The sequence below is a fragment of the Cariama cristata genome, unplaced genomic scaffold (assembly GCF_000690535.1).
Source record: "Cariama cristata isolate BGI_N322 unplaced genomic scaffold, ASM69053v1 scaffold12740, whole genome shotgun sequence".
In the NCBI taxonomy this organism is placed as follows: domain Eukaryota; kingdom Metazoa; phylum Chordata; class Aves; order Cariamiformes; family Cariamidae; genus Cariama; species Cariama cristata.
In genome coordinates, this window is record NW_009594154.1 from 52931 (window position 1) to 80706 (window position 27776).

A 27776-nucleotide genomic window follows, 5' to 3' on the forward strand; every position below is an offset into this window, starting at 1 on the left:
CACATCTCAAGGTGCATTACAACCCAAACCTTTGAGATTGATAGGAAAGAGTTCACTTGCAACCCAGCCCCACTCACACCAGGCATGAAAACAACCTAAATCGAAGCAATATGCCACCCAAGATCCTTCACCCTCAAAAAATAAGAGGCTACCACATCAACCATCATTATGAACGTTCCTTCTTTTAGCAGCGCCCTCCTGATACCAGATTTTTCATCCTTTAGTCTTAAGAGCATGAAGGAGCAAAGCAGCACTTACCGCTCCTCAAGAGGAAGGAAGAGTCATTATTGAACGCAATTTCTTCAGCTATCAGTTTGGTTCTACTAGTTTGGATTCACCTGCCCTCAAGTCAGCTCTGTCCTTGTCTGTGCCAACAAAACAACCACCAGAATACCTAGTCCCCTCTAGAGAGGCTACACACCTTTGGGGGTACAGTTCATAAATTTCAGCACAGTTTAAGGGTGAAAGAAGTTTCTGCTACAATTACAGACTGGCAAATATTTACAGAAATAAGCATTTCTTAGTAAACGGTTCTTAATCTTTTCCTAAGATATTTCTTAAAATGTTCTAAAAAGACTAGTGAGGGACGCATCATAGTTCACAGACACAGTTGATAGCTATCCTAAGGATGAAATAGTACATTTGGTCCCTCCAGTTTACTGTACAGATATTTAGCTGCATGAAATTGTGCTACCACTGAAAACCAATGAAAGTCTTCTTTTTTAATCCACAAAGTAGTATCTAATTGAGCTACAGCTTAGCACTTAAGCAGAGATGGGTGCCTCACAGACAAGGCACTGAAGAAACACAGACATTAAAATTACATATGCAAAGCAATGAGAGTTTTTCCCTGACTTCAGCATGCTCTGAATCAGATCCATAATAAGTAGCTCCCTAAGTGCAACAGACCACCAAATATCAAGCAGCAGAGCAGCCCTCAAATACTGTCCCAGGTACCTCACTTACTGTTTTGTCTGCAGCTCTGCACTGGGTAAGGGCGATAAGAGCAGGCTGCCTAATTAGAGAAGTGCACTATGAATAGACTGGTGCTTCTGCAGGCAAGTGTTTCCCCCTATGCTCTCTCACCCTCTCCCCAGGGTTCTGATTATTCACAGAAACAGTAAACCCACCTTCCCTACAGATACTTTTTTTTTTTTTTTTCAAACACTGCTAAAGATGGGGAAGTAATTTAACTATATCAATCTTCCATGGAAAGGTGCAGTTGGCTCCACTGATGGTACACTCCATTATCAACCTTATCAGCCTCTTAGTTTCGCTGATACAACAGCAGCCATTTGAGCAGCAAATCCCGCTGCTTAGTGCTCTTTTGCTTCTTTCTTTCTCAGTAACTGGACAAAGGCAGGACAAGATGAAGACACACCAGTTTTTCCTTCTGCCATTATTGCTTCTCACAGGCTTCCTGGCAGCAGACAACATAAGCCCGAATGAAACAAAGCCAAAGAAAGCCAAACTCCCCAAAATAAAAATGGAGAAGGCTGTACTCTTGCTGAGAGTTTGTAGTGTAGCTACAAACTGCTTTGTAGTCAAAGCAACTTTGACAGAGTATTGAAGGAAACTAAGTAACTGCTGAAGGAGTTCTGTGAGTATCAATTTCCGCTGTCTCTTACCCTGATGGTTCTGCAGAGCATGATTGATGCACTCGGGTATGCTTGTTTTACTGTTGCTTGGTCCTCCAGTAGTCCTTTCTCCACATATGTATTTCTGACCATAACTACAGTAATTTATTCCTTTTTGAGGTGGTTAAATACCAGTCTACTACATAAGACAGATACTATGAGTAAGATGGGTTCTCATACACAGTGCTGAGTTGGCATTCTCTGCTTCCACTGCCTAATTTTGCAATTATGTGTTTCACAGCAGTGATGGGTGAAACTCTAGGTATTTAAACAGACAAACAAAAAGGGCTTTTCTCCCTCTTACATTTTCATCAGTGCTTTGTATGAGGTTTTTGCTGGATGGCATCTCTCTGTGAGTGTCTAGGCTTCAGGGAACGTCTTTTTACAATATTTTGGCATCTGTAATTGCATTATATTGGACTCTTTCCCTGAAATTAGCACTTGATTAGGTGGAGGCCAGATTGTGGTTTTTCTGTTAGGTTCATGTCCATTCCTCATGGGGAGGAAACTAGAGGTAGCTTTTGAGTAGCTAACTTTGTTAGAAGGTCTGGCCATCTGAGCCCTACAGAAAATAAATCACAAAAACAAAAGCCAAAAGGTATACTCTTGTGATGTTATCCATCTAAAAGTTCAGATGCCACATAATTTCCTACTCCACAACCATGGAGCTGTATTTCTTAGCACCTTGCTGGTAGCAGAAACTCTTCAATCTGCATAAGACAGCAAAAGCTTTGTGTCTGTTGCATGGGTTTGACCTTACTTCACTGTGCCATACTCACTGAGCTCAGTGCACACACCCACTTAGCCTTAAATTATACAAACACCTTGCAAACTAGCACTCCTTTGGAGGCAGGCATTAGAGACAGGCACAAGCTGAAAATCTCAATCTATTCCATATTTGGAAGAGATATTTGAAATTAAGGCAATATCCTAACTTTGCAGAACTGCATGTAAGTTGTTCTTTTGCATCATTACCAAACATGGATGATTATGATGATGATAATAATAACAACAAGAAATAGTAGTAGTAGTGCTGTAAGTCAATCTGTAATGAAAACACTTGTATTTTTCCAACAACAAAACCTAAAATACACTAACAGATTAATGAAACTAAAAATGTTTGGATCATACCAAACACTTCATTAATCCTGAAACAATGTTATGAAACTTCAAATATTTTTAAAACTTTCAGAACAATCACGTTAGAAATTTCTTTAAAACTTAATGTTTAAGACTTTTAAACACTTTTGAAAGTGTTGAAATTTAGCAAGATTTTATTTTTTAATTGGGGAGGGTCAGGGTCTAAAGCTATTTGCCAAATACAGTCTGCAGTGGTCAACTGTTTTGATCTCTCTGAAGATGCATTATTTTGGTGAAAAAAAAATTATCAGAAAAACCTTAGTCAAGCTCTGTTCTCAGCTTTGTAATATTCGAAGCACAGAACCTAAACGCCCAGGTCAGAGAAGAGTTTGCAGCCAGACCTCCTCAGTACTGGCAGAGTTCATCAACAATGAGATACTGCAACACACTTCAGGATTTCAACCAAATACTGAATGGAAAGAAGACATATGAAAGGTTTCATAAAGAGATAAGAGATTAAGAAAGAATTGTTCAGAATACAGTAGCACAGGGACTTGGGTACTCAAAGGATGTGGGAGATCTAAATCAGGATTTCTTCCCCCTACTTCAGAGCAGAGTCTTGGACCTCTTTCTCTGATATCTCCACCACCCTCACAACTCACTTTCTTCAGAAGGGAAGGACAAACACAATCTTCCATTCCATCTTCCAAAAAAGTCAGAGATGAAACACTGCTCCCCAACCATACATTGCTCCAGTGATCCTCACTGCCTTCTGGTTTGGATTCAAGGCCACCATGTCTATCTGAAGGGCTTACTGAAAACTCATAGATTGGCTTTCCCCTACAAACCATAAAGGTATCTACAGTCCCTGCAAAGAATTATGGCATCACTCATGAGAGTGACAAGCTCCACAGCCCAGACACACTATCTAGAAATCACTGGCCTCAATCTCAATAGCTCCCTTTAGAGACAGGCCACTAAACAGTCTCTGGGGCAACGAAAAACTATCCTGCAGTGAAGCACTGCCCTGGGATGTAGGAAACCCCAGTCCACAATGCTGAACCAGTGGTACATCATTTGCTGTAATCATTTGCATTGCCACAGCAGAGAGAGACTAAGGATGGGACATGCACATGCACAGAGAAGGCACAAAGCCCTAGTACATTATGTCCTACTCCTTAAAACAGGCTATCTAAATAAACAATGTATGTGAACATGGAACTATTAAGGGAACTTAGATAATGAGAGACAAAGCAATATTCCCCCTGATCACACAGGAAATTTGTGCGGCTGCCAGGAATTAGCTTCCGAAATCCAGAACGAATGCAAGACCTGAGACCTTTTTCTTCTCGACCCATTCTCAATCACAGAGACACCGTCACAGAATGGGAAGGAATCCCCCACTTCCCATAAACTGCGATTTGTTCTGGTGCTGTACCAACACAGGGAAAAGTCTGAGCTCCAAACTTTGATTCAACACTCTCGGATCTGCCTTAGGCCTATCCATTACGAGAAAACCTGAATGCTTTCCCTGTTGTATAGCATTATCTACTTACCAGTCCCATAATAATTTTATCAGAAGAGACCTGCTTTGATGTCTTCTGCCCAGAGACTCCCAAATCCTCCTAATGCCCTTCAGTGCCACTCTCACAGTGCCTCAGGTCTGCCTTCTTTGAGGCAAGGTTTACTATAGAAACATACGCTGACTTTCTGCCAAGCAGTATCAGGCTACCCTCAGGAGCTGGGCAAAGTACACAGGGCAAGTACCCAGCATGGAAACAAACTGATGACCCAGAAATCCGACACTCTTCTGCCCTCATCCTAGCTGTGTTTCGCAATAAGAAGGTAGCTGAAGGGGGAGCATAAAGAGAGTGAGGAAGGACACAGGAACAGAGGTTCCAGCTTCTCTTTGGTTTTTGGGAAGGCACAGAGAACAATGTCTGAAAACAATGCAAATAAACTCTCTCGTGGATGCAAGCCCTTCTGCCTGCCCAGCTGAGTTATGTGCCCTGCATGTGCTAGGAGCACCTAATCTCAATGCTCAATTTAAAGTACTCTTCTGCTGCAGTTTGTGGCATCTCCCCATCCATATTTAACTGATCTAAATATCACATAAATGCCTGTTAGCACGGGGAATACAGAGCACTTGCTGTGAGCAGAAGGTAGCTCTTAAACCAGTGTTGCTCGCATGGGAGAGTTTTACTGTTTATACTATACATTAGTGCAATGTAAGTCCTTGTGTTGACTTCCATTGCAGAATATTGTTGCTTTAAAAAAACAAAACCAAAAACTCCCAAGCACTCTAACAAATAACCTCATCACAGGGAGAATAAACTGTACACATATAAACACAAACACTAAAAGCATTGCTGCACATCACTGCAAACTATAACCAGTTGAAGTCATGTACTAACTTACTCTAGTTTTCCCAGGGACAGCAACTGTCCGAACACAGTAAAGCGCATCTCTATTTCATTTCTCTTCAAAAGTCTTTCATAAATATTTCCAATTTTCTGTCATCAGAATGGTTTTCACAGGACTTAGCAACTGTCCCATACTTCTCCGTGCAAGAATAGTCCTCAGATCCCCCAAACAGTGCAGTGGATACCATTCATGTTTAAGGCTTTCCCAGGCCAGAGAGGCAGAAATAGTCCACAATACGCTCCAGCCCAGGGGTATAATAATAGTGTATTAGCCCACATCAGCAACTGACCATACTGTGACTGAGAGGAGACATGTTAAATGTACCCAAATACACCGTTTCTGCAGAGAAGCAGGTATTAAACTGTTCTTAATTTTCACTGGCAATATAATGAGTTTAAACACAGCAGACGTCATAGGCAGGGATAAAGATGACCATTTACCTGGAAGGCTAATGATGCACTGGAGGATCATGCCTAGGGTGGCTCTGGTTATCTCCATTCGTGGCAATATTTAAAGCCAGATTAGTCAAACAGCTGTCAAGATTGGTTTACATATGGTTTAACTGGCCTTAGACCAGACCAACGACCTCTCCAAGTCCCTTACAGCTCTAGTTCTGTAAGCTTTTAACTTGGCTAGTGGCATATTTTGGGAAATACAAAATGGGTGCAAAGCACATGCTGACGCCACTTTCTCCTGTCTATCAGAAGAATTCAGGAAAAAGCCCAGACCCCAGTGAATGTTTGATTCCCCAGATGTCTGAGAATGCCTGCTCCTGTCCTTTCCAGTGAAAAGTTTTCAGTTCCTAGATAAACATGGGGATAACATAAGGACAAGCACCTTGCACTGCTGCTTTGTGTGCTAAGTGCACTCTCATTTATGAAAAAGTGATGTTTACCTTTTCCAGCCAAACATTTGCATAATCAGTGAGGCACCGGGTCAGCCATAGGATTCCTGCAGCCTGCGACTGAATCTATGCTGAGATAATGACATTTAATAGGCAAGATGAGGGCTACTCTTAAAGACAAACATCTCCTTTTCAAGGCACAAAAGCTGACGGTGATGTTATTGGAAAAAAAAAAACAACACACCAAGAAAATGCTGCCTATGTATATATATAGTTCATAGAAAGGGGGAATTTCTAGAAAGCGGGGGGGGGGGCATGACTGATCTTAAATCAATTATATAGATCAGATGGTCAGCTCAGTTATAAAGCCAACATCCAAAGTATACTCACTCCTGTGCTAAGAATTGATTTCAGCATACAGCTGTCTCCTCGCCACAGGAGGTGAAGGCAAACAGTTCAAACCCATCCAGAATAGGTATTTCTTACAACTAAGCTTCCTACAGGATCCTAGTGTGGTGTGAAAGATAGTGCAACATGCATACCTCATTCCTGAAGGCTTCATCAGAAATCTGTGTCAATCTTTTATGAGTAAATCTTCTGAAAAGAGTCATTTAAACTGATTGCAAACTATGCATATAAAAACAAGCAGGACAGTGGGAACACATATTTGGACAGGTGCAAGAGTCACTAGATGATGTTCTAGTTGCCTGCTGCACAGACTTACTGATTAGCACGGGTTCCTTATGTAGGTGTTTTACGCATTCTTATTTTATTGAATGCTTTGAATAAGGATCCAAACTGTAGAATAATCCTCAAGGATCCAAACTGTAGAATAATCCTTGATGTTTGCATAGCTGCAAATATCAGTTTAAAAGTACAGAGGTCAGCACAGGAGATTATGGACCATATCTCACTGTAGAAGAGAATGCAAGAATTCTAGTTCACACAAGAAAGTTTGCAACTGCAGCAAGATTAACATCCTTCTACTCTGGTATGTTAAACATGAACCCATCCTTCATCTTATAGAGTCTTCTACAGAGAAAATTATGTATCTGTAGTGAAATTGCAAAAGCCGCCTATGCAGAAGATGAAAAGTGGAACTGCTAAAATGACTTTCTGACCATGCCAGAAACTAACAGCTAGGAAATCAGTATTTAGCATAACAGGCATATTCACAATGACTGCAGCGATCACTAGACCATCAATATCGACTGCAGAATGAAATTGGAGGCCACCAGCAATTAGCTAAAGGAGGAGGAACTCATCATGCTTTCATGTATACTCACTTCAAGAATGCTTTAGGGTCACTAAGCACATTTATGTATCAGCAAAAATTTTCACTGTCCACATTTCAATATATTTTAGTTCAGTAAGCTGCACTACAAAAAAGAAGCAGCAGCTTAGGTTATTGATGCACTTAAGAGAAAGAGTCTTTCAAAGTACAACATTTCTGGTTCTTTTCTGACTTTTGCCATATCCATTTGGTGTGGATTCAGGCAAAATATACTGACTCCCTAAAACAGAGATGATTACACTTAATGATACCCACCTTGTTCTTGATCCTTACGTAGTCATGCTGTAAATTCTTCAGAGAGGTAGGACTGGTTTCTCACAAAATGTTTTATACTGCCTAGAACAAGACTGCTATTGGTTTGAACTGTAAAAAATCAGCATTTTTGATGGTCTGATTTAAAAATCGGTATTCCCTTTCAGTTTGTCAGGTTTTGCTTTAAATGTACATGTGATTTCATGTTAACCGAGTTTGCTGGTTGTCCATGGAAAACAAAACTGACAAAATTTGAGTTGCTGACATATGAGACAGGTGAAATATAAAAATGCATTTAAATCCTCAAATATGTAGACTTTATTATAGCTCATGAAATGGAAAATGTGGTAATCCTCCCACACCCAACACCCTTCCTTGGTGGTATGAGGGTATGTATAAGATTTGCTCTACCTGACCTTTAGAGGGAGGCATTCTTACAGCAGTTCCTAAAATAAGGAAAACTGTAGTCATCAGGGAAGGTGCTGAAAAATGCAATGTTGTTCTTCAGTGTGGGGCCTTCTCCTCACAAAGACAACATGCCAGTACTGTCTGAGCAAAGTGGCGCTACAGTCTCCCCCCTGCAAGTGATTTAAAGAAGTGACTGGTTGGAGCTCAATTGTTATCACAAAGAAAGAGTAGAGATTCAAGAGGATGCCACACAGGTGCTTTTAACTCTCCTAGTTATGTGGCCCTTTTTAATTCTTCCCATATCTCAGCCTAAGAGCTTGAGTTTTTCTCAGAAGCTGGACAATTTATTTTCAGGATCTTCTGTACCCAGCATCAAATGGTGACAATCTGTTAAGATGCTTCTTCGGAGGTTCATATCTGTTTTGAAAAGGACACTTCACAAAAGAGCAATGACACAGGGTGGGAGGGAATTCAGTGATGCTTCCAAAAGACAGGTCAAACACTATCCTGTTACAAAAAAAAAAATAATCAAAAAACTCAATAAATCTTTAAATTATACTTCTTTATATTTACAACACAACTAAAACTGCCAATAATGAAGACGTTCTCCCACTGTTAATACAATGCTGTTCCTGAGCCTTTGAAGGACCTCTCACTTCTGGTAGCTGTGGCACAGCACACTGGTTTACACGGGTGTCCCACCACCCATGCATGTCTTCCCTGGTGACCTTGCCACCAACTCTGTTACCTCTCATCTGATTCTGCCCTCATACTCTGCTGGTGCTCAGCTCTCCTTGAGTCTGGAGCCTGTGATGCTGTGTTAGCCTCAGCAGCTGTGTCCTCACCCCAATGCCTGAAGCAATCGGTGTCAATAAAAATCTAAAATAGAGGAAATGAAACAAAACTCAAGAAAAGGCTCCAAATAAAATGACTGATGATTTCCTGCAACACTCGAGCAACTTGAAAAATAAAGCACCTGGGAGGCAAGGAGAATGAGTGGAATGAAAAGGAATTGATGGAAAGCTGAAGAGGAGTCTAATCACTCAGGAAAGCACGGGAAAGGTGCGTGATGGATGTTTCCACATGCTTTCTGGGTAGTCAAGGAAACAGTTTTTATCTGTTTGATGAAGGCTGTTCACTCACTGAACTTTGGTCTCACAGTTACCATGTTCATAGCACTTGGCTTTCTCCTGGTCTCTGAGCACAGTGATTGCTTTTTATGGGATGGAGTCACGCGCTTTTCCCAGCTCCACTCCAGAGCTAACTCTACCAACTCTCATTATCTAAGCACGCTAGTTACTTTATTAGTTATCTGCAATTCTACCTATTCAGGTCATTCAGTAATAGGAGATCATTCTTAAAATATCTGCTTGGAATTGAAATATTTCAGAGAAAAATGGATCCTAAAAAACCCCAGAGAATCTACATACATGTGTAATGTCCACAACGCTTATTATTCCCTGTATATTTGGGAAGCCTTTAAGTGGCTTCAGCTTCTATGTCTGGACTTCACCAACAATTTCTTCTGCCCCTTTTCAAGAGAGTCCCGTTTCACTGTGCAGTAAGCATTTGATCTTTTAGATTCCCAGCTGTGGTAAAACAGCTGTGCAGCCTTATGTTATTAGGAAAAAGTCATTATATTGAAATTGCCTCGGGTATAAAACATTGCCTTGGAATTAGCCAGAAGGTGCTGGATCCCTAATTGCTATGTGGCTTCCTGCTCCTTATTCCAACAGCACGCTGTCCAGAGCCATACACCCTTCCTCTTGGAAAGCCCAATAACTCCATCGAACTGTTTTGGGCTAATCCTGCCACATGCAGTCAAGTACCCCACGTTTTATTTAGAAGCCCACCTATCTTTGCAATCATTTTAAGCAAAGACATTTTAGAAAGACCCAACACACAGTGTCCCTAGAAGCAGCAGTATTTTTATAGGGTAGACATGCTATTTCTTATGTTGACAGGTCAGAACTTCTAATAGATATCATGGCTTTCTGCAGTTACCTCTAGAGCATACCAAGACACAACTGGAGATATTACTCCATTTTTTTTTTTTTGTGCTAGAAGATAACACATTACAAACTTGTTAGGGAAAAGGTTTGTAAGACCATTTTTATAATTTGGAAAAAGAAAACTGCAGTTAGGATAAAATCTCTTAAAATCTCTCTGTAAAATCAAAATAAATTTATTGGATGAAACACTAATTTTACAGGCAATTAGAACACAATTTGTTTTGGACTGATGCCTTAAGGCTCATTTACTTTATTTAGAGAAACACCTTCTATTCATCACCATGGTACCTGAGTGCCCCCCGAACAGACACTAAATTTTATTCTACTAACAAGAACCCCCTTTGGCATGTTAGCAGCTGGTGTAGCTGTTCCAGCAGCAGGGTTTCTGTGAACCTAAGTTAAGATGGGTTTATATGCAACAGAATTTGGAAGGGCCTATCATGCTAATATTTTGAGAAAATAACATTATTTAATGCTACTCTTCACACTCCTTGCTGTAGCAGTTAGGTGGAAAAAAACGATTGATGGCTGGGATTCAGAGCAAGGATAATGATGAATAATGCAAGAAATGTAACTCAGCACTGAGTTAGATTACTGGTTTTATCTTTCATTTATTAGAACTCATACAGAAATGTTCATTCACTTTTTGATTATAATTATGTTGGGCAATGTCTTCACCAGATAGGCTGTAGAGAAGTGCATTTGTAATTTTGTGAAAGAAGAGACAGTTACTTTGTTAGATTTATGCTTTTGTGTGTGTGTGCTTATGCAAGTATATATCTGAATATGTCTATATACACACACATATAGACACACAAGAACACACACAAATGCATGAAACCAAGATTAACTGGATGTTTTTTATCTGTTCCCATTTGGAAAGTACATTGATGAAACTAAACATTCTCTCTGCAGAATCTAAAGAAAAAGGTTTTGCTTTACAATAAAACAAATTGAACAAGATACGGTATCTCAATTTTATCAAAAGAAAGTTAAATTCATATTCTTTTCAACCCAAGTTGCAAAACTGTAAAGCTTCAGGCCTTTACCTCTTATTTGACTTTGAATACAGAACAGTCGATGTGTGACTAGTTTCTTTCACTTGTCCTTTTTTCATGTTAATATGCCTTACAGCTCCAGGACCCAAACTAGGATGGCCCTTCTCCTTCCTCCAAACACACAACTCCCATCTGAGCTAGAGAATGGCTGGCACACAGCACGCACAGCATGAAGAAACACATCGCCAGTCTCTAAAAGACCATACTCTGTTGCTCTCCTTCGCTCCTCTGTATCTTAACTGGAAAAGTAGTTTCTGCATTACAGAGGTTTGCTTCAGTGAAGTGCTTACAAAAATGGTATCTTATCAAAGATTCCTAATGTGAGTAATGTGATCTAACTTTACTCTTGACCTCCCTTTAACTCCTACCCATAGTCAGTCAGTCAAACTACTTTTTAATTTCATGCCATTTCTTCCCAACAGAAGACTATTGCAATCTTACTAGTTGTTCACTGTGACTGGTCCAAGGACATGTGGAGTGGTGAACAGTCAGCATCAATACAAAGAAGTAAAAAGTAAAGATAATTTCTCATTTATTTCTGAGTCATAAAAGACCTTATTCAACCCCTCCAGCTACTACTTGACACAACAACCTCCTCTAGAAGGCTTCACACTGAGGCCTGTGTAACTCATTCACTTTTGTTTGACCCTTTCCAGGTGTTTATCTCAGTCATCTCAGAATTCGTCGGAAGAATTTGCTGAGGCTGCACTACAGCCTAAAAAAGAAGCTCCAAGAATCTAATGTGGCAAAATTAATGTCACACACCAACATGATTTGAGAAAAAATTTAATATATGAGAGTTTCCTACTGTGAAATTTTTTGTGTGTGGCAGCAGGGAAGATCCCATAGACTGCAAAGGTAAACTGTCTTATGCACTAAGATAAATGATATGTGACAACAGGCTGTACCTGTCTATTATGCTGCTGAGAAGAAAAATATAGATGCTCAGATAAAGAATATGCAAGGTAGCAAACTGGTTTTGCCCATGGTTTTAAATATACAATTACCTCTGTACCAATACAAGAACTTGGATTTGACTTAATCTTCCAAGTGTATAACTGAATATGCTTCCCTACGTTTAGTTCACACAGCCAAATTAATTGCTGGCATAATTCCATTGAGTACATAGAATCACCCCAACAAGAATGACTTACTCCCATTTACTGCAATCATAGAATGACAGAATCATTATGGCTGGAAGAGACCTCAAAGATCATCAATAAATACGCCAAACAAGAATTTGGTCCTAAGCCTGCTCTGTTTGCACTTCTAGTTCACTGTAATTCCCATGGGTAGCGTGCCTACAGAAGTAGGCTGGAGTAATAATCTGCGCACTTAATGAATGGTGAATTCATGAGATTCCTTAATATACAGGTATACTTCCTAAGCCAAGGAAGAGAATTTTGCAATTTAGCCATCAGAGGGAGCTCACACATGGCTCAGAAAAAATATGGATTAATTTGAAATCTTTTAAAGAAAGTTATTAAGCAAAGACAACAATATTGGAATAGGACTGACGAGCAATCCCAGGAAATTTAGGTCTTATGAGAGTTTTTCTTTCACTGAAAGTATATACAAGAAAGATTTTTTTTTTTTTGCGTAAAATGATAAACTTTTACAGAGTTGACAATATTGCACAACTTAGAGTACACTAACAGATGCTTGGCCAAGTAGATATACTTGAGTCACGTGTTTAATACAACCAACAAAAAAAGGAACTAAAGTTTGCTTCCTGAGCCTGTACACAACCGACTGTTCTGATTACTTTAACTCCGAGCCCCCTGTGGTTGCTGCTGCTGCAAGCTGATCTTCAGTATTTTTAGTAACTTGCTCCTCCTTGCTATTGAATTTCTTACCAAGTTCCCATCATCTAGACTTGTGCAAACAGCAGCTTCTGCACAAATGCCACTGAAAGCGTGATTTGCCATACTGAACTTTTATTAGAGGAGCTGATACATGAGAGCAAAAGCACCTACCCTCGGTCTCAGATTAAATCTACAGCATTAACAAGAAAACCTCTTTTAAACTGGTAAACCTATTTGACAAGTATGCTGGTGAGAACTGGTGCATACAGAGTATCATAACACAACATGCACACACTCACTCTTCAACAGAGAGTTGCTATTTAAGACACACTCACTAGCAAGACGCAAGAAGTTAGGAAACTGGCTTCTGCTCTGCGATTTGTACAAGATAGCATGAACTGTTCAGAGCACATATACTATCAATAATGACTTAAATTACATTTTGTTGACTGGTAAATGCTTATGTACAACAGCTAGTAAAATCTCACCTACCACCAATCACCTTTAAACCATTGAGAATTGGCAACTGAAAATGCGCAGCAACCATCCAATGACTTCTCATACAGAACTTGGTATATACTTGATACCACAAAAGAAACTGCAGACCTTGCTTAATCAAGAAATTAACTCAAATATTTTATTGAAGAGAATTGTTGAATGGTTGGTCTGGCAACGGACATAGCATGAAAGCCAAATCCTCAGCTTCGTAAAAATCATCATTTATAACTCCAAGGCCAGAATTTGGCCAGGAGAAACAAGTTACACAGGCTGTTTAAAGCAATCCAATAGAAAGATTAACCACATGAAAAATATGCAGGGGGGTTATATCAATTACATAAGCTACAAGACCTCAATTCTGCATTTAGACAGCAGAAATCAAGCACTATGTGGCCACTAGATACGCTCTGTGCTTTGCTCCGCAGGTTGTACACTTCAGAGCAAATGCCTGCCTGCTTCACCCTAAAAAAAAAAATAGTATTTTAAACTAGTTGCAGTGCAGCCTGCTGCAAAATGACTTGATGGCAGTAAAATGGTCTGACTCAATTTTGATCTTGTCGTATTGCCAAAATGCACAGTACCGGGACTTGCATCTTTGATAACCCACTTGTACTGTACATCTTGACTCTAGCACTTCACAGCATAGACTTTTTCTTTTTCATATATAATTTTCATTAACCCTTTGCTGGACTCTTGCTCTGGTCCAACAAGGATGTCATACTCACAGAGATGAAAAGGCTACTTTACAGCTGAGATTTTTCATCTCCTGAGCCTCAATTTGTGGCTCTCATTTCTCTGAAAATTTGATAGCTAGAAAATATATTTTTTAAAGAGAATCACGATTCCTAAAACTCCTGAAAGTTTGAAGAGAATTTACCAAATAAACAGACTGACTGTAATCTCAGTAAAACTGGTAGCAGTAATTTGGAACTCAAAAGATGGAACACTCTAGAATTAAAAGACAACTTGGACACTTCAGCTTTGTTTCTTATGTCTAAACTGAACAGTGAAGCTGCAGCACCACAGAGGAATTTTAACATGTCTCTGTGCCTATCAGATCCCTTCTGCAGCACCAAAGGAACAATTTTGACACCTAATTTAATTGAACAGACAGTTCAATAAAATCTGCAATTGGTTTGAAGTCATTTTGGATTAAACCTCAGATCGATAGCTTTTTACAGCTTACTGTGATTTTGGGACACATGAAAACTTGCAGAACAGGTTTGCTACTTGTCTGAATGTCCTCATCTCTATTCTCCGTATGTGATTAAGCAGTTAATTGGACATACAGCCATTTACAGAGATTCCAGAAAACACAGACTGATCCACCACTGATCTTCTAGAATCAGCAATAGTTTAAAGGGTGACTAGAACCCGAGGATGAATTTGGATGCCCCAAGCCCACTTCAAATCAGCTTTGACCTCAGTCCTAAGGAGTCCAAGTCCATTTGTATTCAACTGCACCTCCACTGCCTCTATCCTGATTGCACAGAAATTTCTGTCATTCATTTTGATGGTCATTTTAAAAAAAACATTGGATCAGACAAGCCTCAGCTTTTATTACATGGGTGAAAAGAAGAACAGGACCTAGCACTGTTTTAATCAACTCTACTGATCAAGCTGAAGCCATCAAATGCTGACAATTTGGCAGTGACTGGCTTTTTTTAAGGTAATTCACTGGAAAACTCAAAAGGCTGGTTTCTGTTCCAGCTTTGGGAAATACTGGTTGCTATTGTCACCAAATGCCAAGACCTAGAACTCGCCTGAAAAGCCCAGGCCCTCAGTTTTCTCTGCATTTTTGTTTGTTTGTTTGTTTCTATCAACTTTTTCACACTTCTAGATAAGCAGCCCAGGCAGAGATAAGAAAATCTCATACCACAGCACTTCTCCTGAATATGTACCCAGGCACAGAGACCTACCACTCAGAGCATGACGCTACAGCAGTGTTTGCACAGCCCTGATCACAGCAGACTTTCCTCAGAAAAAGGCCTTCTACGAAACCATCCCAAATTTGGTGACTGGTGGGAAACGGGCAGAACTATTGATCTACGTATCCTTACTTAACTCCATCCTTCTCTTTGGAGAGACTTAACATTGCTGATGTGGGTGATACTGCTACTGGAGTCTCCAAATGCAAAAAGTTGTAATCCCTGCCCAGAGTTGTAACCCATCTAAAAATCTAGGGTTACCCCATCATTGCATTTCTATTCAAACACAGTATAATATTAGAGATGTGAATAGTTGCAGGCTGTTCTGGTGAATGAATCTTCCCTTCCTGTTTAAGTCCATAAAAAAGCAGTAAATATTGTCTAATATACTGGAGTACCTTTTCTTCATTTTTCATTTGATGATTTGAACAAATTTTCAGTGAAACTCAGGGGGGCAGGGCACAGCACAGCTTTATGAATATCATGCTAACTCTGGTTTTTAGCTCCTGCCAACTAAGAAATCTGCATGGATAGGAAATTATAAAATATTACACTGTATACAATCAAACTCATGTAGTCCTTTCTCAAACAAATTGCTACTAGTTTCCAGAGCAGAATAAGGTTCTTAAGATTTGAGGCTGAATGAATCAGAACAATAGTCAAATAGTGCAAAATAAGTTTTAGCTGTCAAGGCATGTAGTCAGAAGTCAGTAAAATAGAAATAGTTTTTTTCCTGCTTTTTCAATGTGTCCTTGAATTCATTAGTATCTGAGACATTCAATCAAGGATTTTCTTTAACTACAGACACTTTTATTCTGGTATGTCTCTGCCCAGTTAAAAACAGTGTCGGGACTCATACCTGGACTGATAAGATCCCAAATGTGCTGGCTACAGTGGATAGTCCCAAGTTTTATGGATGTGGAAAACAGGATTCATTATCAAAATGCCCCGTAGTAACAATGCTGGTGAACATATACAGCATCATAGGACAAACTGTGAAAATGCTCAGAGTGCCCAGAATTTTGCTTTGCAGCAATCTGCTTGCAGCCGTTGATGAAGGAAGGCAGTTTTCCAGTGCTGGGCCAGATTGAGAAGCCCTTGTCATCACAGTGATGCTGGAGAGTTCCCTGAACCACACTGATAGCAGATATTGCCTGCAGATGTGTTTGACTGGACTCTGATTTCACTCGGGGGCTGAAACAACAATAGATGAGCATGAGCTAAGGCATGTCAGAAATTTAATGGGTGGAGGCCAACAAAATAGCGTCCAAGTAAATAAAGAGCTGTATTTGGTCTTCTATTAGTCACAGATTGCTCACAAATGTGAGTGCCAGGGTGTGTTGGGAGGTCTCAGCATATAAATTACTATTCATCTAGCATGAAATAATTGTCTGATTAAATCAAATCTGGAAGCGCTGTTGCCTTTCATCATGCTTATTTACTATTAGTTTGAGGGTGGACAGCATAGTGACTATTTGACAGATGTAGGAGTCAAGGTCCCTGCCTTGAAGAGCACTCAGTCAAAGCACCAAACACATCAGTCAGGTCCTCTTGCAAGCAGAGAGCCCTCCTCTCCAATCCATCACATCCTGCCGGCTGTGCAGACAAGCTGCGGCATGGGAGCAGCTGTTGGCATGATCCTTCCCCATCTGCAGAGGTCTTTGCAGAGTGTGGAAGTGCCAGGGGAGCACAGGGCAGATGAGATTAGCGCAGCAAGGACATCGGGGACCATACACCATCTATATTGACCTAGGCCAGCTGACAGTAGCTGGAAAGGTGAACGCACTAGCAGTCTCACAGCACTCCTAGGTTCTCCCCTATTGCAAAGATCTCCCCTTGGAGGTAATCATGGCAAGCTATACTCATTTTACAGCTACATTCGTCTCTCTACCTCACAAGCCACTAGGGGCTTGCCTCACCTGTAGTTCTCAATCCTACACATCCTAGCAGGATGCAGGACACAATCTTAATAAATACTCTTCCTGGGACGAGGAACTTCACAATGACAGTGTGGAAGTTTTCTGTGAGATGGTAAGAGATGTACCAGAGATGCTGTCACCATTTAAGGCTGGGTTGGCTCTGTTTTAGCCAAACCAGGACAGATGCCTTGTGGGATGACAGCCAGTAAGAACATCCGTGCTAACCACAGCATCCAAACAAACACTCTTGTTGTGTTTAAGAAGGTAGGAGTACAAAAGCCTAGCAGGCAAGGTGCAGTGAGCTGCCATGGCAGCTTTGGGCTATGGAAAGGCAGTGTGGGAATTTTTCAGGTTAAATAATTTCCTAGCTGAAATTCAAAGAGCTTAACACAAAAAAAATACCATATTTACAGACAAGAGAGACAAGTAGGAGGCAAACAGCAACCTTTGGACAACTGATAATTTCCAATCTGACTGCCTACATTCATGCTCCTAATTTATACTTAAGGATCTGGATAAAACAGTTTTATTTTCCAACCCACATTCTAATCAACACATGCTGTCAGGTTCAGTGAGTTTCACAGATGTTCACCTCTTTTCCTTGGTGTTGCTTTTGGCCAGGAATCTTCTTTTCTTCCAGTCCACAACAGAAGAAGTGGCCAACAAGAACAAAACTAAACAGAAGTAGCACCAACATTTAAGCTATGAAGTAGTCCGACCAAGGGCATCCTATGTCACAGATAGCTGTGTGCAGGGAAGGAGACGTAAGCTCATCCAGAAGTGAAGGAAGCACCCCAACCAGGTCTAGCTCCTGCAGTTGCTGCAGTTGGGCCTCCCTGGGTAACACCGCCTCTTACTTTCAGCACACATTTAGCATTAGTTCTTCAGTGTGTGCTACACAGGAGGTACGACCAGAAGATCAGAACAGTCCTTTCTGACTGTAAAAATCTACGAATAACAATGAGGTTTTTCCTGGAACAGAGGTAACATTCAGTAGCTGCTGATTCTCCTCACTTTATCTTCTTTAAAACAATGAAAAAAAATGCAACAGTTATGGAAATGATTGGGAACCGAGTCTTTAAAATTTGCAATAGGAGAACTGAATGATACTGATACGCTGAGCCTCTGATTCACTGTTCTGCTTACAAAGAGTGGAACAGATGCTCAGTCTTTTGTTTCCCAGACATCTGTGAAGATTTTTGAAGTCCCTGCTGAAAATCATATCCTGCTGTTCACCCCAACAAACTCAGAGACGTTCAATGCAATTTATGAAAACTACAAGTGTGCTGCTGGGGAATTTAGAGGAAAGGTTTGTAATGCTGAATCCTGCTTTGCAAATATGAATACCAAAAGATCAATGGAAAAACAACAACATTACTGATAAAAGTATACTGCTGTCAGTCCGTCTACCAAACCATTTTAAAACAGTTTCAGTAACTATTCTTTGGATTTGTTAAGGACACAAGCTGAAAAATAAGCTTCACTTGAAAATTATTCTTTAAAACGCAAAGATCACACAAACCAACACTAATTCCAGCTGCTCCCAATAAACCTGTTTCTGATTTTACAAATAATGACTTTCTAGGAGCAACTTCCAACCAAAGATAGTTTTAGCAAGGTTCTGGCAATTTCTGCCACCACTAGGAAATGCCATGCGGATCTCAGAGTATTGCCTGAACAAAGAGCTAGAACCAGCTACAAAACCTGAGAAACATTGCAAGGCATCTGCATAGCCTTGCTTGTAGCACATGTGTTTGCATGTATATAAACAGATATAGGTAGTCATACACAGAAGTATTTCAGTTTTCTGTTGTCTATCACTGTGGTGCTATTCCTTCTCCTAGTACATGAGACACTGAAGAATGGTAAGTCATCTTGTAATAAAATATCACACATTAGTATTGGTAAAGACATACAGATCACAGGGGTTTCAGTTCTTTTGTCCTGTTAAGATTTATAAGGAAGAGCAATAAGACCTTTGAGGGGTAATTTAGAAGTGTTATTAAAATAGGTGAAAGGACAGAGGGAAAAGTTCCATTCCTTTTGGCTGCTTCAGATTTGCCATTAACTAGGATCAAGGTATGGCAAAGTCCACAGAGCTGCTGGTTGTTGGACTGAGACCAGAAAAAGGTTCTACACAATTCCTTGCATTGAAGGTTAGATCCTAACCCACTGTCAAGCTCCATGGTCCATTTCTCTAAAGCGGCTAAACCAGGTCGAAGACTGAACCAGATGCATGACGCTCTCTTTATTATCAGATAATGTTTACCTTGGTGGATACTAATGAAACAAGGAACGGACAAGTGTTCGAGTATTTTTGCATCAGGGAGGTTGACATTCCTGCCATAAGAATCGTAAACCTGACAAGCAATGCAAAGTATAAAATGCCTGCAGATGAGCTGACTGTGGAGAACCTAAAATAATTTTGCCAAAGCTACCTAAATGGAAAAGCAAAGTTACATCCATTACTAATGAGGGATCCCCCTATTACACCAGCTAGAACACTAACAAATTTGCAAAACATCCCTTTTTAAATTATAACAGTGTGCTGTTCTGATCATCAGTTTATTAATTTACTCTCACTCTAATGCATTCATCTACAGTTGTTGACAGAGTTGTATTTAACAACTGAGATGGACTACAAAGCTATCCGGTCCTCCTATGTAAAAAGTGGATAAACCATTTATGGCCCAATATTTTAGTTGATTTCAGCTAATATATTTTAATGGTTTAAAAACTCCCTATGTCTCAATCTTTCCAATACTATAATGGAGGTATTTCACTCCCTTAGTTGGGAGAGATGCAAACAATGATTGCAATGGATTTTGAGGTTATAGGTAAGTCCAGTAAATACAAAATTGACAGTTTCAGTGTGCAGTAAAATTTGGTATTTGTTGCAAGTGAGTTTATCAGAGTGAATTTTCACAGGCGGGATCATTCCCAATGGTAAATATACTATTTGTTGTCATAATGAGGCATCATCCTCCACACTCACATGAAAAATACATTAAAATGTTTTGCTTATCCTGTGCTCTTTGGAGTGATTTACTTTTGTTTCCATCACGAGGTAAAAAGATGAAGTAGTCAGTCTGACAGCAGGCAGAATTTAAGAGATTTGAGTAGTAGATCCTGATTTGAACATTGGAGGGTGGGCAGAAGGACAGAAGAAGTGGGAATGTCACCTCTCCTCCACCAAGATTTGCTTGAGGGGCATACTCCCACCAGGGAACAACTTCCATGGAGAACGTGTGCCTTTCTACTTCTGCACTGTCATGTAAAAGAAAAGAAATTGCCTATATATACAGCTAATATACTGTAAATTGTAGGAATCATGTGGGAACTGTGATTGGTGGTGAAGGTAGACATTTAAGCAGCAACATGCATTTTCTTGTGTGTTTTACATCACTTTTGAGAGCCCACAATAGGGAAACTTTTCAGTAGTCTAGCTCCTGAATGCTGGGCAACAAGAACTCGGGACAATGAATGCAAAAGTGTTCCAAAGGGTCCTTTTCAGACAATCTACTATTCAAGAGAGGGACAAGTAATTCTGACTACCGACTACATAGGGGTGCAAGATCCCAGCTCCCCGCTGAAGGGAGAGAAGGTGGTAGCACATGAAGGCTGGCTAGGATACAGAGATATAAAAAATAACACACAGTAATAATGCACATTAGGTAAAGAAATGTCCCATCAGTCTCATATTAACTTGAGCTGGAGTACAGTTTCTCAATGCTCCCCGCACTTTCACAGCAGTGTTTCTTCTTTCTGCTTAGCTACATCTCTCTATTGAAGAAATTCCAGAGAACTGGGACAAGATGCCTGTCAAATTCCTTGTTGAGAACAATTTCAACAGGATTGTCTTCAATAAGACCATGATTGTGTTTGTTATGTTTTATAAGTGTTATTGCTGTATTCAAAGTTGCTTTAACACTATCAATTGGAAGTGAAAAATGAAAGCTCACGCTTACATACCAAACTAATCTTTGCACTTCACATAACCTGAGCTTAATGAATTTTTTGTTGTCCCACAAAAGTATTGAAGAAAAATTTGTGTCACATCTATGGAAACACCGTGATACCTTTGCAGGCTTAGGGTTGCACTGCGTAACACTGGATCCGTTAGGTAAATATTTGTCAAGGCCGTATCAAATCTCAGTGTTGAAAGACAAAATGACACTAGAACATCATGTTGTACAATGGAACATTACAGCATGCTGCACAGTATGAGTCAGGCTGTCTTCCAAGGACAGAGGGAGAGTTAAGTGAGGTTGTCCGGTCATAATGCTCTAGGATTAAATCCCAGAGAGCAGCTGTGGTTTAGCAAATTGTAACTCCTTCTTCCCTCCTCTGTCTGCAAGGGAAGCGGCTTTCCTGCTTGACTCTTTCAGCAAGAAACTACCACCCTGTACCAGCCAGCAGGGATTTGTTTCTGCCTTAGTTACTTCAGTACAGCAAACATGCAGTGTTAATATAAATATAGACAACAAGCTGTACTGCCCTGAATTCCAGAAATTCTAAAAGGTAGTATGTTCCTGCAATCCTGGTTTCAAGTAGAGACTGACCAAAACTGAAATCCAAAACCCTGTTAACTTTAAGGGCTAAATGGGTCCCAGTGATTGCACTAGTATATGCTATTCTGCCAGACTGTATCCTTCTACTTTTATTTTTAAATTTGCAGATGTCCCTTGGTCCTATGGCTGGAGAAAACTCCTGCCAATCTGGGATAAGCTAGGAAAGCAATATGAAAGTCACAAAGACATAATCATTGTGAAGACAGATGTCACAGCAAATGACAGCCTGTCTGTTGGATCAGATCACTATCCGTTCTTCAGACTCTTCCCTGCTGGACCAGATTACCAGGTGAGAAGCTGTCGGGGAAGAATGTGGACATACAGCTGCACACTGAGGGGGGATGTATGTATGTGTGTATGTATATGTGTATGTGTGTACATTCGCACATGTGTGTGTACGTACGCATATGTGTATCACAGTGAGAAAGGAATCTTTTAAGCAAGAAAGCTTTGGTCCTTATCTACTCAACACTGGATTCATTGCTGTCAAGAACCTGAATGAGTGGAGAAACCCTTTATCATCTTCTTCTATATGAGGCTGTGGCAAGAGCCCATGTATCATTTACTGACTTGGACCTACAAGTCATTACAGCCTTACATTCTGCTGTTTAACAACCTCCAATCTGCCTGTTGGGTTCTAGCAAGTCTCAACTCAGAGTGAACTTACAGATACTTCCTCATCATTACAGTGCCTTTTTACTTCAAACCATGACAAAAGATTTATTGTCACAGAACTACCCTGTGCCAGTTGTTTCTGGAGCAGGTATGATTATAGCCTCTAAAATGCTGGTACTACTCTTGTTATATCATCTACATTTTCATAAAACCCAAATCCCAAAACTTTCTTCTATACACTTATGCTAGTAATTTTACTTCATTCCAATATCACAGCCTCAATTGGGGATAAATATTTGTTGTCAAGACCAATGATCATTACAATATGCTACCTAATGCATCAGCTATGTTACACAATAATCAGAAAATGCTGCTGAAAGAGGCGGCAAAGAAAAATATTAGTTACATTCCTCCATCTATGTAGATAATCTAATTAAAAAGAAAATATCTCTGAAGCAAAAAAAAATATTCTAAGATACTGTTTTAATTAAGACATTACTAAGCTTTTCATTTTTCTTCTCAGTCCTCAACTTAAATTAAATTCTAAGACATTTGCCCATGTCCTCATTTAATCTTTGAGGGAGACATTTTCCTCTTTGATGTGCACGCACAGCTTCTAATGAATTGAACTGCAGTCCTGCACACTCACACCATGCTTAGTCTTTATGTAGAAAAGCAGAAACCCATTAAATGCTCGTAATAAACATCAGTTTGCCAAAAAACATCAGTAACAACTTTCATTAACTATTAAGGGATTGTTTCGTACTTACAAATACCCTGAAATTAAAGAGTATTTGAAATCTGAAGTTCTTCCTTGTGCACCATGTTTTTATACTAGTTCCTCAACTCCAGATATTTTAACTTGTACTTGACTACCAGTGCCAGGTGTTCTGTAGATGTCTGCAGTGTTGCAGACTCAAGTGTTCTGGCCCTCCTTCTTATGGCACTGCATGAACAGCTGGCCACAGACATTTTTACTCACTACAGATAATCATGAATGATCTGAGACACACTCAAGCTGTTAATACACAGTCACTGCAACAGCTCTCAGTCATTTCCTACCCAACCAGCAGTTTTACTGGGAATTCTCCCATGTATGCTTGTCCCTTGCTAGAAGTTAACCCAAGTCAGAGTACAGGATACAAATGTAGTATCAGAACATGCCAAGGCTCAGAGTGTTTACTGTGTTTTTCACTGTATAGGCACTGCCCCAAAATTACAATCTCTACTCCCTTATTCTGGCCATGAAAAGGGTGATAGAAGGGGCTTGGAGCCAAAGAAAACTGGTATGTTCAGAATGAAGAAAGAGGAACAGGAAATAGATACAGTCCAACACCACCACCTGATGCAACCTTGATTTTACAAAGACATCTTTTCTAGCCTCTGGTATTTTGTTAATGTTAGAAACACAAACACATGAGCTTTCCAATTACCTCTACTGATCCCTCACATTGTTTAAGGACTAAGGATGAATTGAACACTAGCACAGATGCCGTAGGAACTCTAAAGATGAAATGACTACCAGAAGACTCTAGAAAACACATCAAAGTGCATGTAAAGAAGTCTGAACCTGCTCTTGATAAACCAAGGGAAATGTGGCTAACATAACACAACCCAAAGCTGTTTTCTAGAACTGGGTTATCACATTCTCTGGCCACCACAGATACTCTTACACTTCCATGGGCAGAACCATGGGCAAAGCCATGGGCAGAACACATTACTATGCAGTCCCTTCCAAGCACTCTCACCTGATGAAATCATATTAGATACTACCTTCCTCCAAGTAGAAGTATCTGCTAGGTCTCCAGGCTATGAACCATCTTCTTTCCAGGAGACTGTCACTCTTTAGTCTGTATAAGAACAGGTTCAGCTTTTCCTGAAGTTAATGACAAGTCACCAATTTTAGTGGATGCAAAACTAGACACATGACAACATTTTTAAATCAGGAGCCACTTCAGGTTAACTGGAGTTAAGGGGAGTTGGATGAGCTAAGAGACCTAGATCTGTAGCTGGGCATTTAAGCATGTGCCCTGTTTTCCAAAGCATCGAGTGTTTCTATGCTGGGCAACAGTTACAGCCATTGCTGAAGGAACAAGAGAGTGAATTCGATGAATTACAGGAAGGAGAGTGTGACCAGGCATCATCTGAGCTCCATCTGTGAAGCTGAAGAACAACTCATCCACTGCCATCATTCACTCCAAATTTAAGAGAAAAACATGCAGTCTTTCAGATGGATTTAAGATGATTCTATTTGTTTCTATGGATTAAGTGAGAAAAATAACATTTGCATACTGTTACGCACTGATCACTCTAATGAGAAGTGTTGACATACATCCTCAGTAACCAGTGCAGGGATCAGCTGCTTATCTGGCCTTACAGGTCTTCGAGGTCTTAGAAACTGCTGTTCCAGCCATCATCAGTGTCAATAAAAATCAAGACCCATCTGAGAATATTAATCGCCTCCAGAGGAATCAAATCATCTTTCTGAAGAAACTTAAGCTTGCAAACATAAAAAAATAACTTCAAGGCTACCGCAATTTATTATAAGAGAATACCTTCCTGAATGGAAATATCAAACCTGTGTATACTTTTAGTGAATTCACCAGAATGGAAGTGTTTTGTTTACAGTCCTTTGAACTCAAATCAGGCATAAGAGTAAGAAGTGTAAAGTAACACAGCATTATTGGTCTCAGTGAGAGTAAGTGAGCTTAACACAAGTGAGAATAGGCATCTGCTATTTCTAAATATACTCAGGTAACAGCAGACAATTCCCAATGTCATGCACACCAGCTTCTACCACTTTTTGTTAATACTTGTGCAAGATGTTTTTATATTTCCAGAGAGCAAAGGTATTGGGGGGTGGACACGCATTTTTAGGGTACAGTGCCTAGACCTACTCAGAGAATTTTAAAGTTCTAAACTGAAAAGTGCTTGTTCCATTAAACTTCCTCAGAAGAAAACCCTCAGTAATCCTGAACTTAAGGTGAAGTACAAGAAAATCAATGTCACTGCTCATCTTCCTGCTGTTCTTTCAAGCTGTGCAACAGCTGGTATTTCTGGATTGCGTATTTAAAAACTTTTTCAGAACTTGAATTTCCATCAAAATCTTTAGACAGTTTTGGATATCATGGCTGGACACTTAAAATACTTTGCTCTTCAAAATATCTTGCAAATGTTTATTGTTAAACACAGAAAAGACACTGATGTCAGTAGTTGTTAGGATCTCAGACTGGTATTATACAATAATGATTATGGGTTTTATACAAATCCTTTTCTTCTTAGGGCTATACATCTATTTCTTCTTTACACTTGAGTTTCAGATGACATTGGAATCTGCTGTGCCTCTGCCCTCACTTTCTAAACTGCGCACAAAAGTCCATAGAGTTTGGTCAGCCTAACGAACTGAAATCCCCCAGCTGATCATGCTGTTATTTCCAGCATTTTGTTTACAGAGTTAAATACTTAACCTTAAAACTCTTTTCAGGAGGTGGCCTATGCCAGGGAGCATACCTTGGAGGCATTTTCTGAATTCTTAGAAGAACAAAGCAAGACAAAAGCAGAACCAGGACAGAAGGTAGGCATTTGATCCAGACACTGACTGATCTGCAGTGTAATCCAAGGCATGTTCACACCGTGTATAAGCATACCTGAACTGGCTATAGTATAGCCACACATATGGGCTTCAGCCACTGCTCATGTCAACGCTGGAGCGGTTCTTACCAGCTGTTAGCTGGTTTCAAGCTGACTAGTTTGGCACGACCATGCTAGCTGCAGTCATATACTACTGCCTGGCAGGCACATGCTCACTCACATCCTTGTTTTCATCACACAAAAACCTCTTCTCACACTGCTTATGCTTTCACCGAGTCACTATGTTAGCACTCTAGTAGTAAGTACTCCATGGCAGAAAGGGACCCGCACCTTGACAGGTGTAGGCAAAACTTTGTCAGGATTTTAGCTGGAAAAAAGAAGCCCCAGCTGTTCGTTTCAGCTACACCTGGAGTAGTTCAAATATCCATTGCCCACCTCATCCTGCGACATTCAGTGTTGCTTCTCTTCTGCATGAAGGACACAACTGACAGCAGGTGTTGTCCCCTCTCTTGGCAATCTGGTTATGATTATTGTCCGATTCCTCAACCCTTTCTCCTCCACTGTAAATCAAACCAGATAAGCATTAGCTGTCCCAGATCAGCCTGTTATTTAATCCCAGACACTTCATTGCAAAAAGACATACTGTAAGTGAACAGTGTGATCAAGCTCCACGCACATAGCTCCAAGCAACAGAAAAAAAACCTGACATAGATGGAGACACTCTCCACCCAGTGTAAGCCACGGGCCCATTCTGCTTGGAAGTAAAGTAGATCCACAGCGTAGCAATAGTTATCATTAATGCTGTTTTCAACTAGCATGGAAATTGTCTGTGGGTGGAGAAACAATTTTGAGTTTTCAGACTTATTTCCACCAGAGGCTTTGATTTGCTCCCGAATCCACTGCTTAACTAGCTGGTTACAGATGGAGAGAGATGACTAAACTAATATTGGGACACAGAAGTCTGCCATGAAGGATCAGACATCCAGCTCTGCCCAGTCATTGCGCAATTCTGTTTTCCAACATGCAGACTATGTTTGGTGTCTGCCTGCCTCTGTTGCATGTTCTTTAGTGATATGTTTGAAGTAGATCTGTTGAGTCTTACACACAGTCTTTTACATACAATGTTAGAGCTGTGTATATTCTCTAATCTCTTCTTCATACTTTATTTCACATTAAAGAATAAGTAAAAGAGCCAGTTTAGGAAACACTACGCAAAAACATGCTGTGTCGCAAAAGGGGTAAGTAATTGGCATTTGCTCATCTGTTCACTTTCTCTGTCGATACCTGACACACACCAAATTTTCCCAGAAGACTGCAGTATTAGACCATTTGCAGTACAGCGCTTGATGTGAATTCTCCTGTTGGAATAACTCTTCATCGTCACCTCAGGGCATTCACAAACACACAAACAAGATAAATAAGAAGGTAGTACCCTTTGAGCTTGCCTAGGAAAAAAAAGAAATAGTTGCTTATGCCCACCTGCTTAGCAAATACTGTTTTCCAAGTTCTTATTAATCCTTCACACAGTCTCATCTAAGCTTTGCCATAAAGCAGTGTAAAAGTTTGAAAACAAAGCACATCTTAGCAACAGCTGCACTACTTCTGACCTCATTAACAAACCCTCACGTTCCTTGGTAGAAAAGATGAAAATGTGCAATGCATATCATCTTAATTTTTTTTTTTTTTTTTAAGTAAAGAATTACTAGAGCAATTCTTTTTGTGAACATCAGTAATAAGCAGCTTTGCTCTTGCATTTCCTTTTTTAAAAGGATCCTTCAGAGGAATCGAAGAGGATCTCGGCCAAAAAGAGACTGTAATAACAGAGAAAGAACAACTTTAA

General features: G+C 40.0%; 1 protein-coding gene across 1 annotated transcript; it reads left to right on the forward strand.

The window, feature by feature from the left end:
* The first annotated feature begins 1369 nt into the window (after window positions 1-1369).
* PDILT (protein disulfide isomerase-like, testis expressed) lies at window positions 1370-27776 on the forward strand. Its single transcript, XM_009696967.1, is given in 14 exon segments — window positions 1370-1513; window positions 1546-1604; window positions 11666-11790; window positions 11793-11874; window positions 14856-14942; window positions 14944-14976; window positions 17229-17287; window positions 17341-17423; window positions 18343-18468; window positions 19418-19619; window positions 20937-21059; window positions 21838-22019; window positions 25830-25923; window positions 27706-27776. Coding segments are annotated over 14 exon segments (1470 nt in total).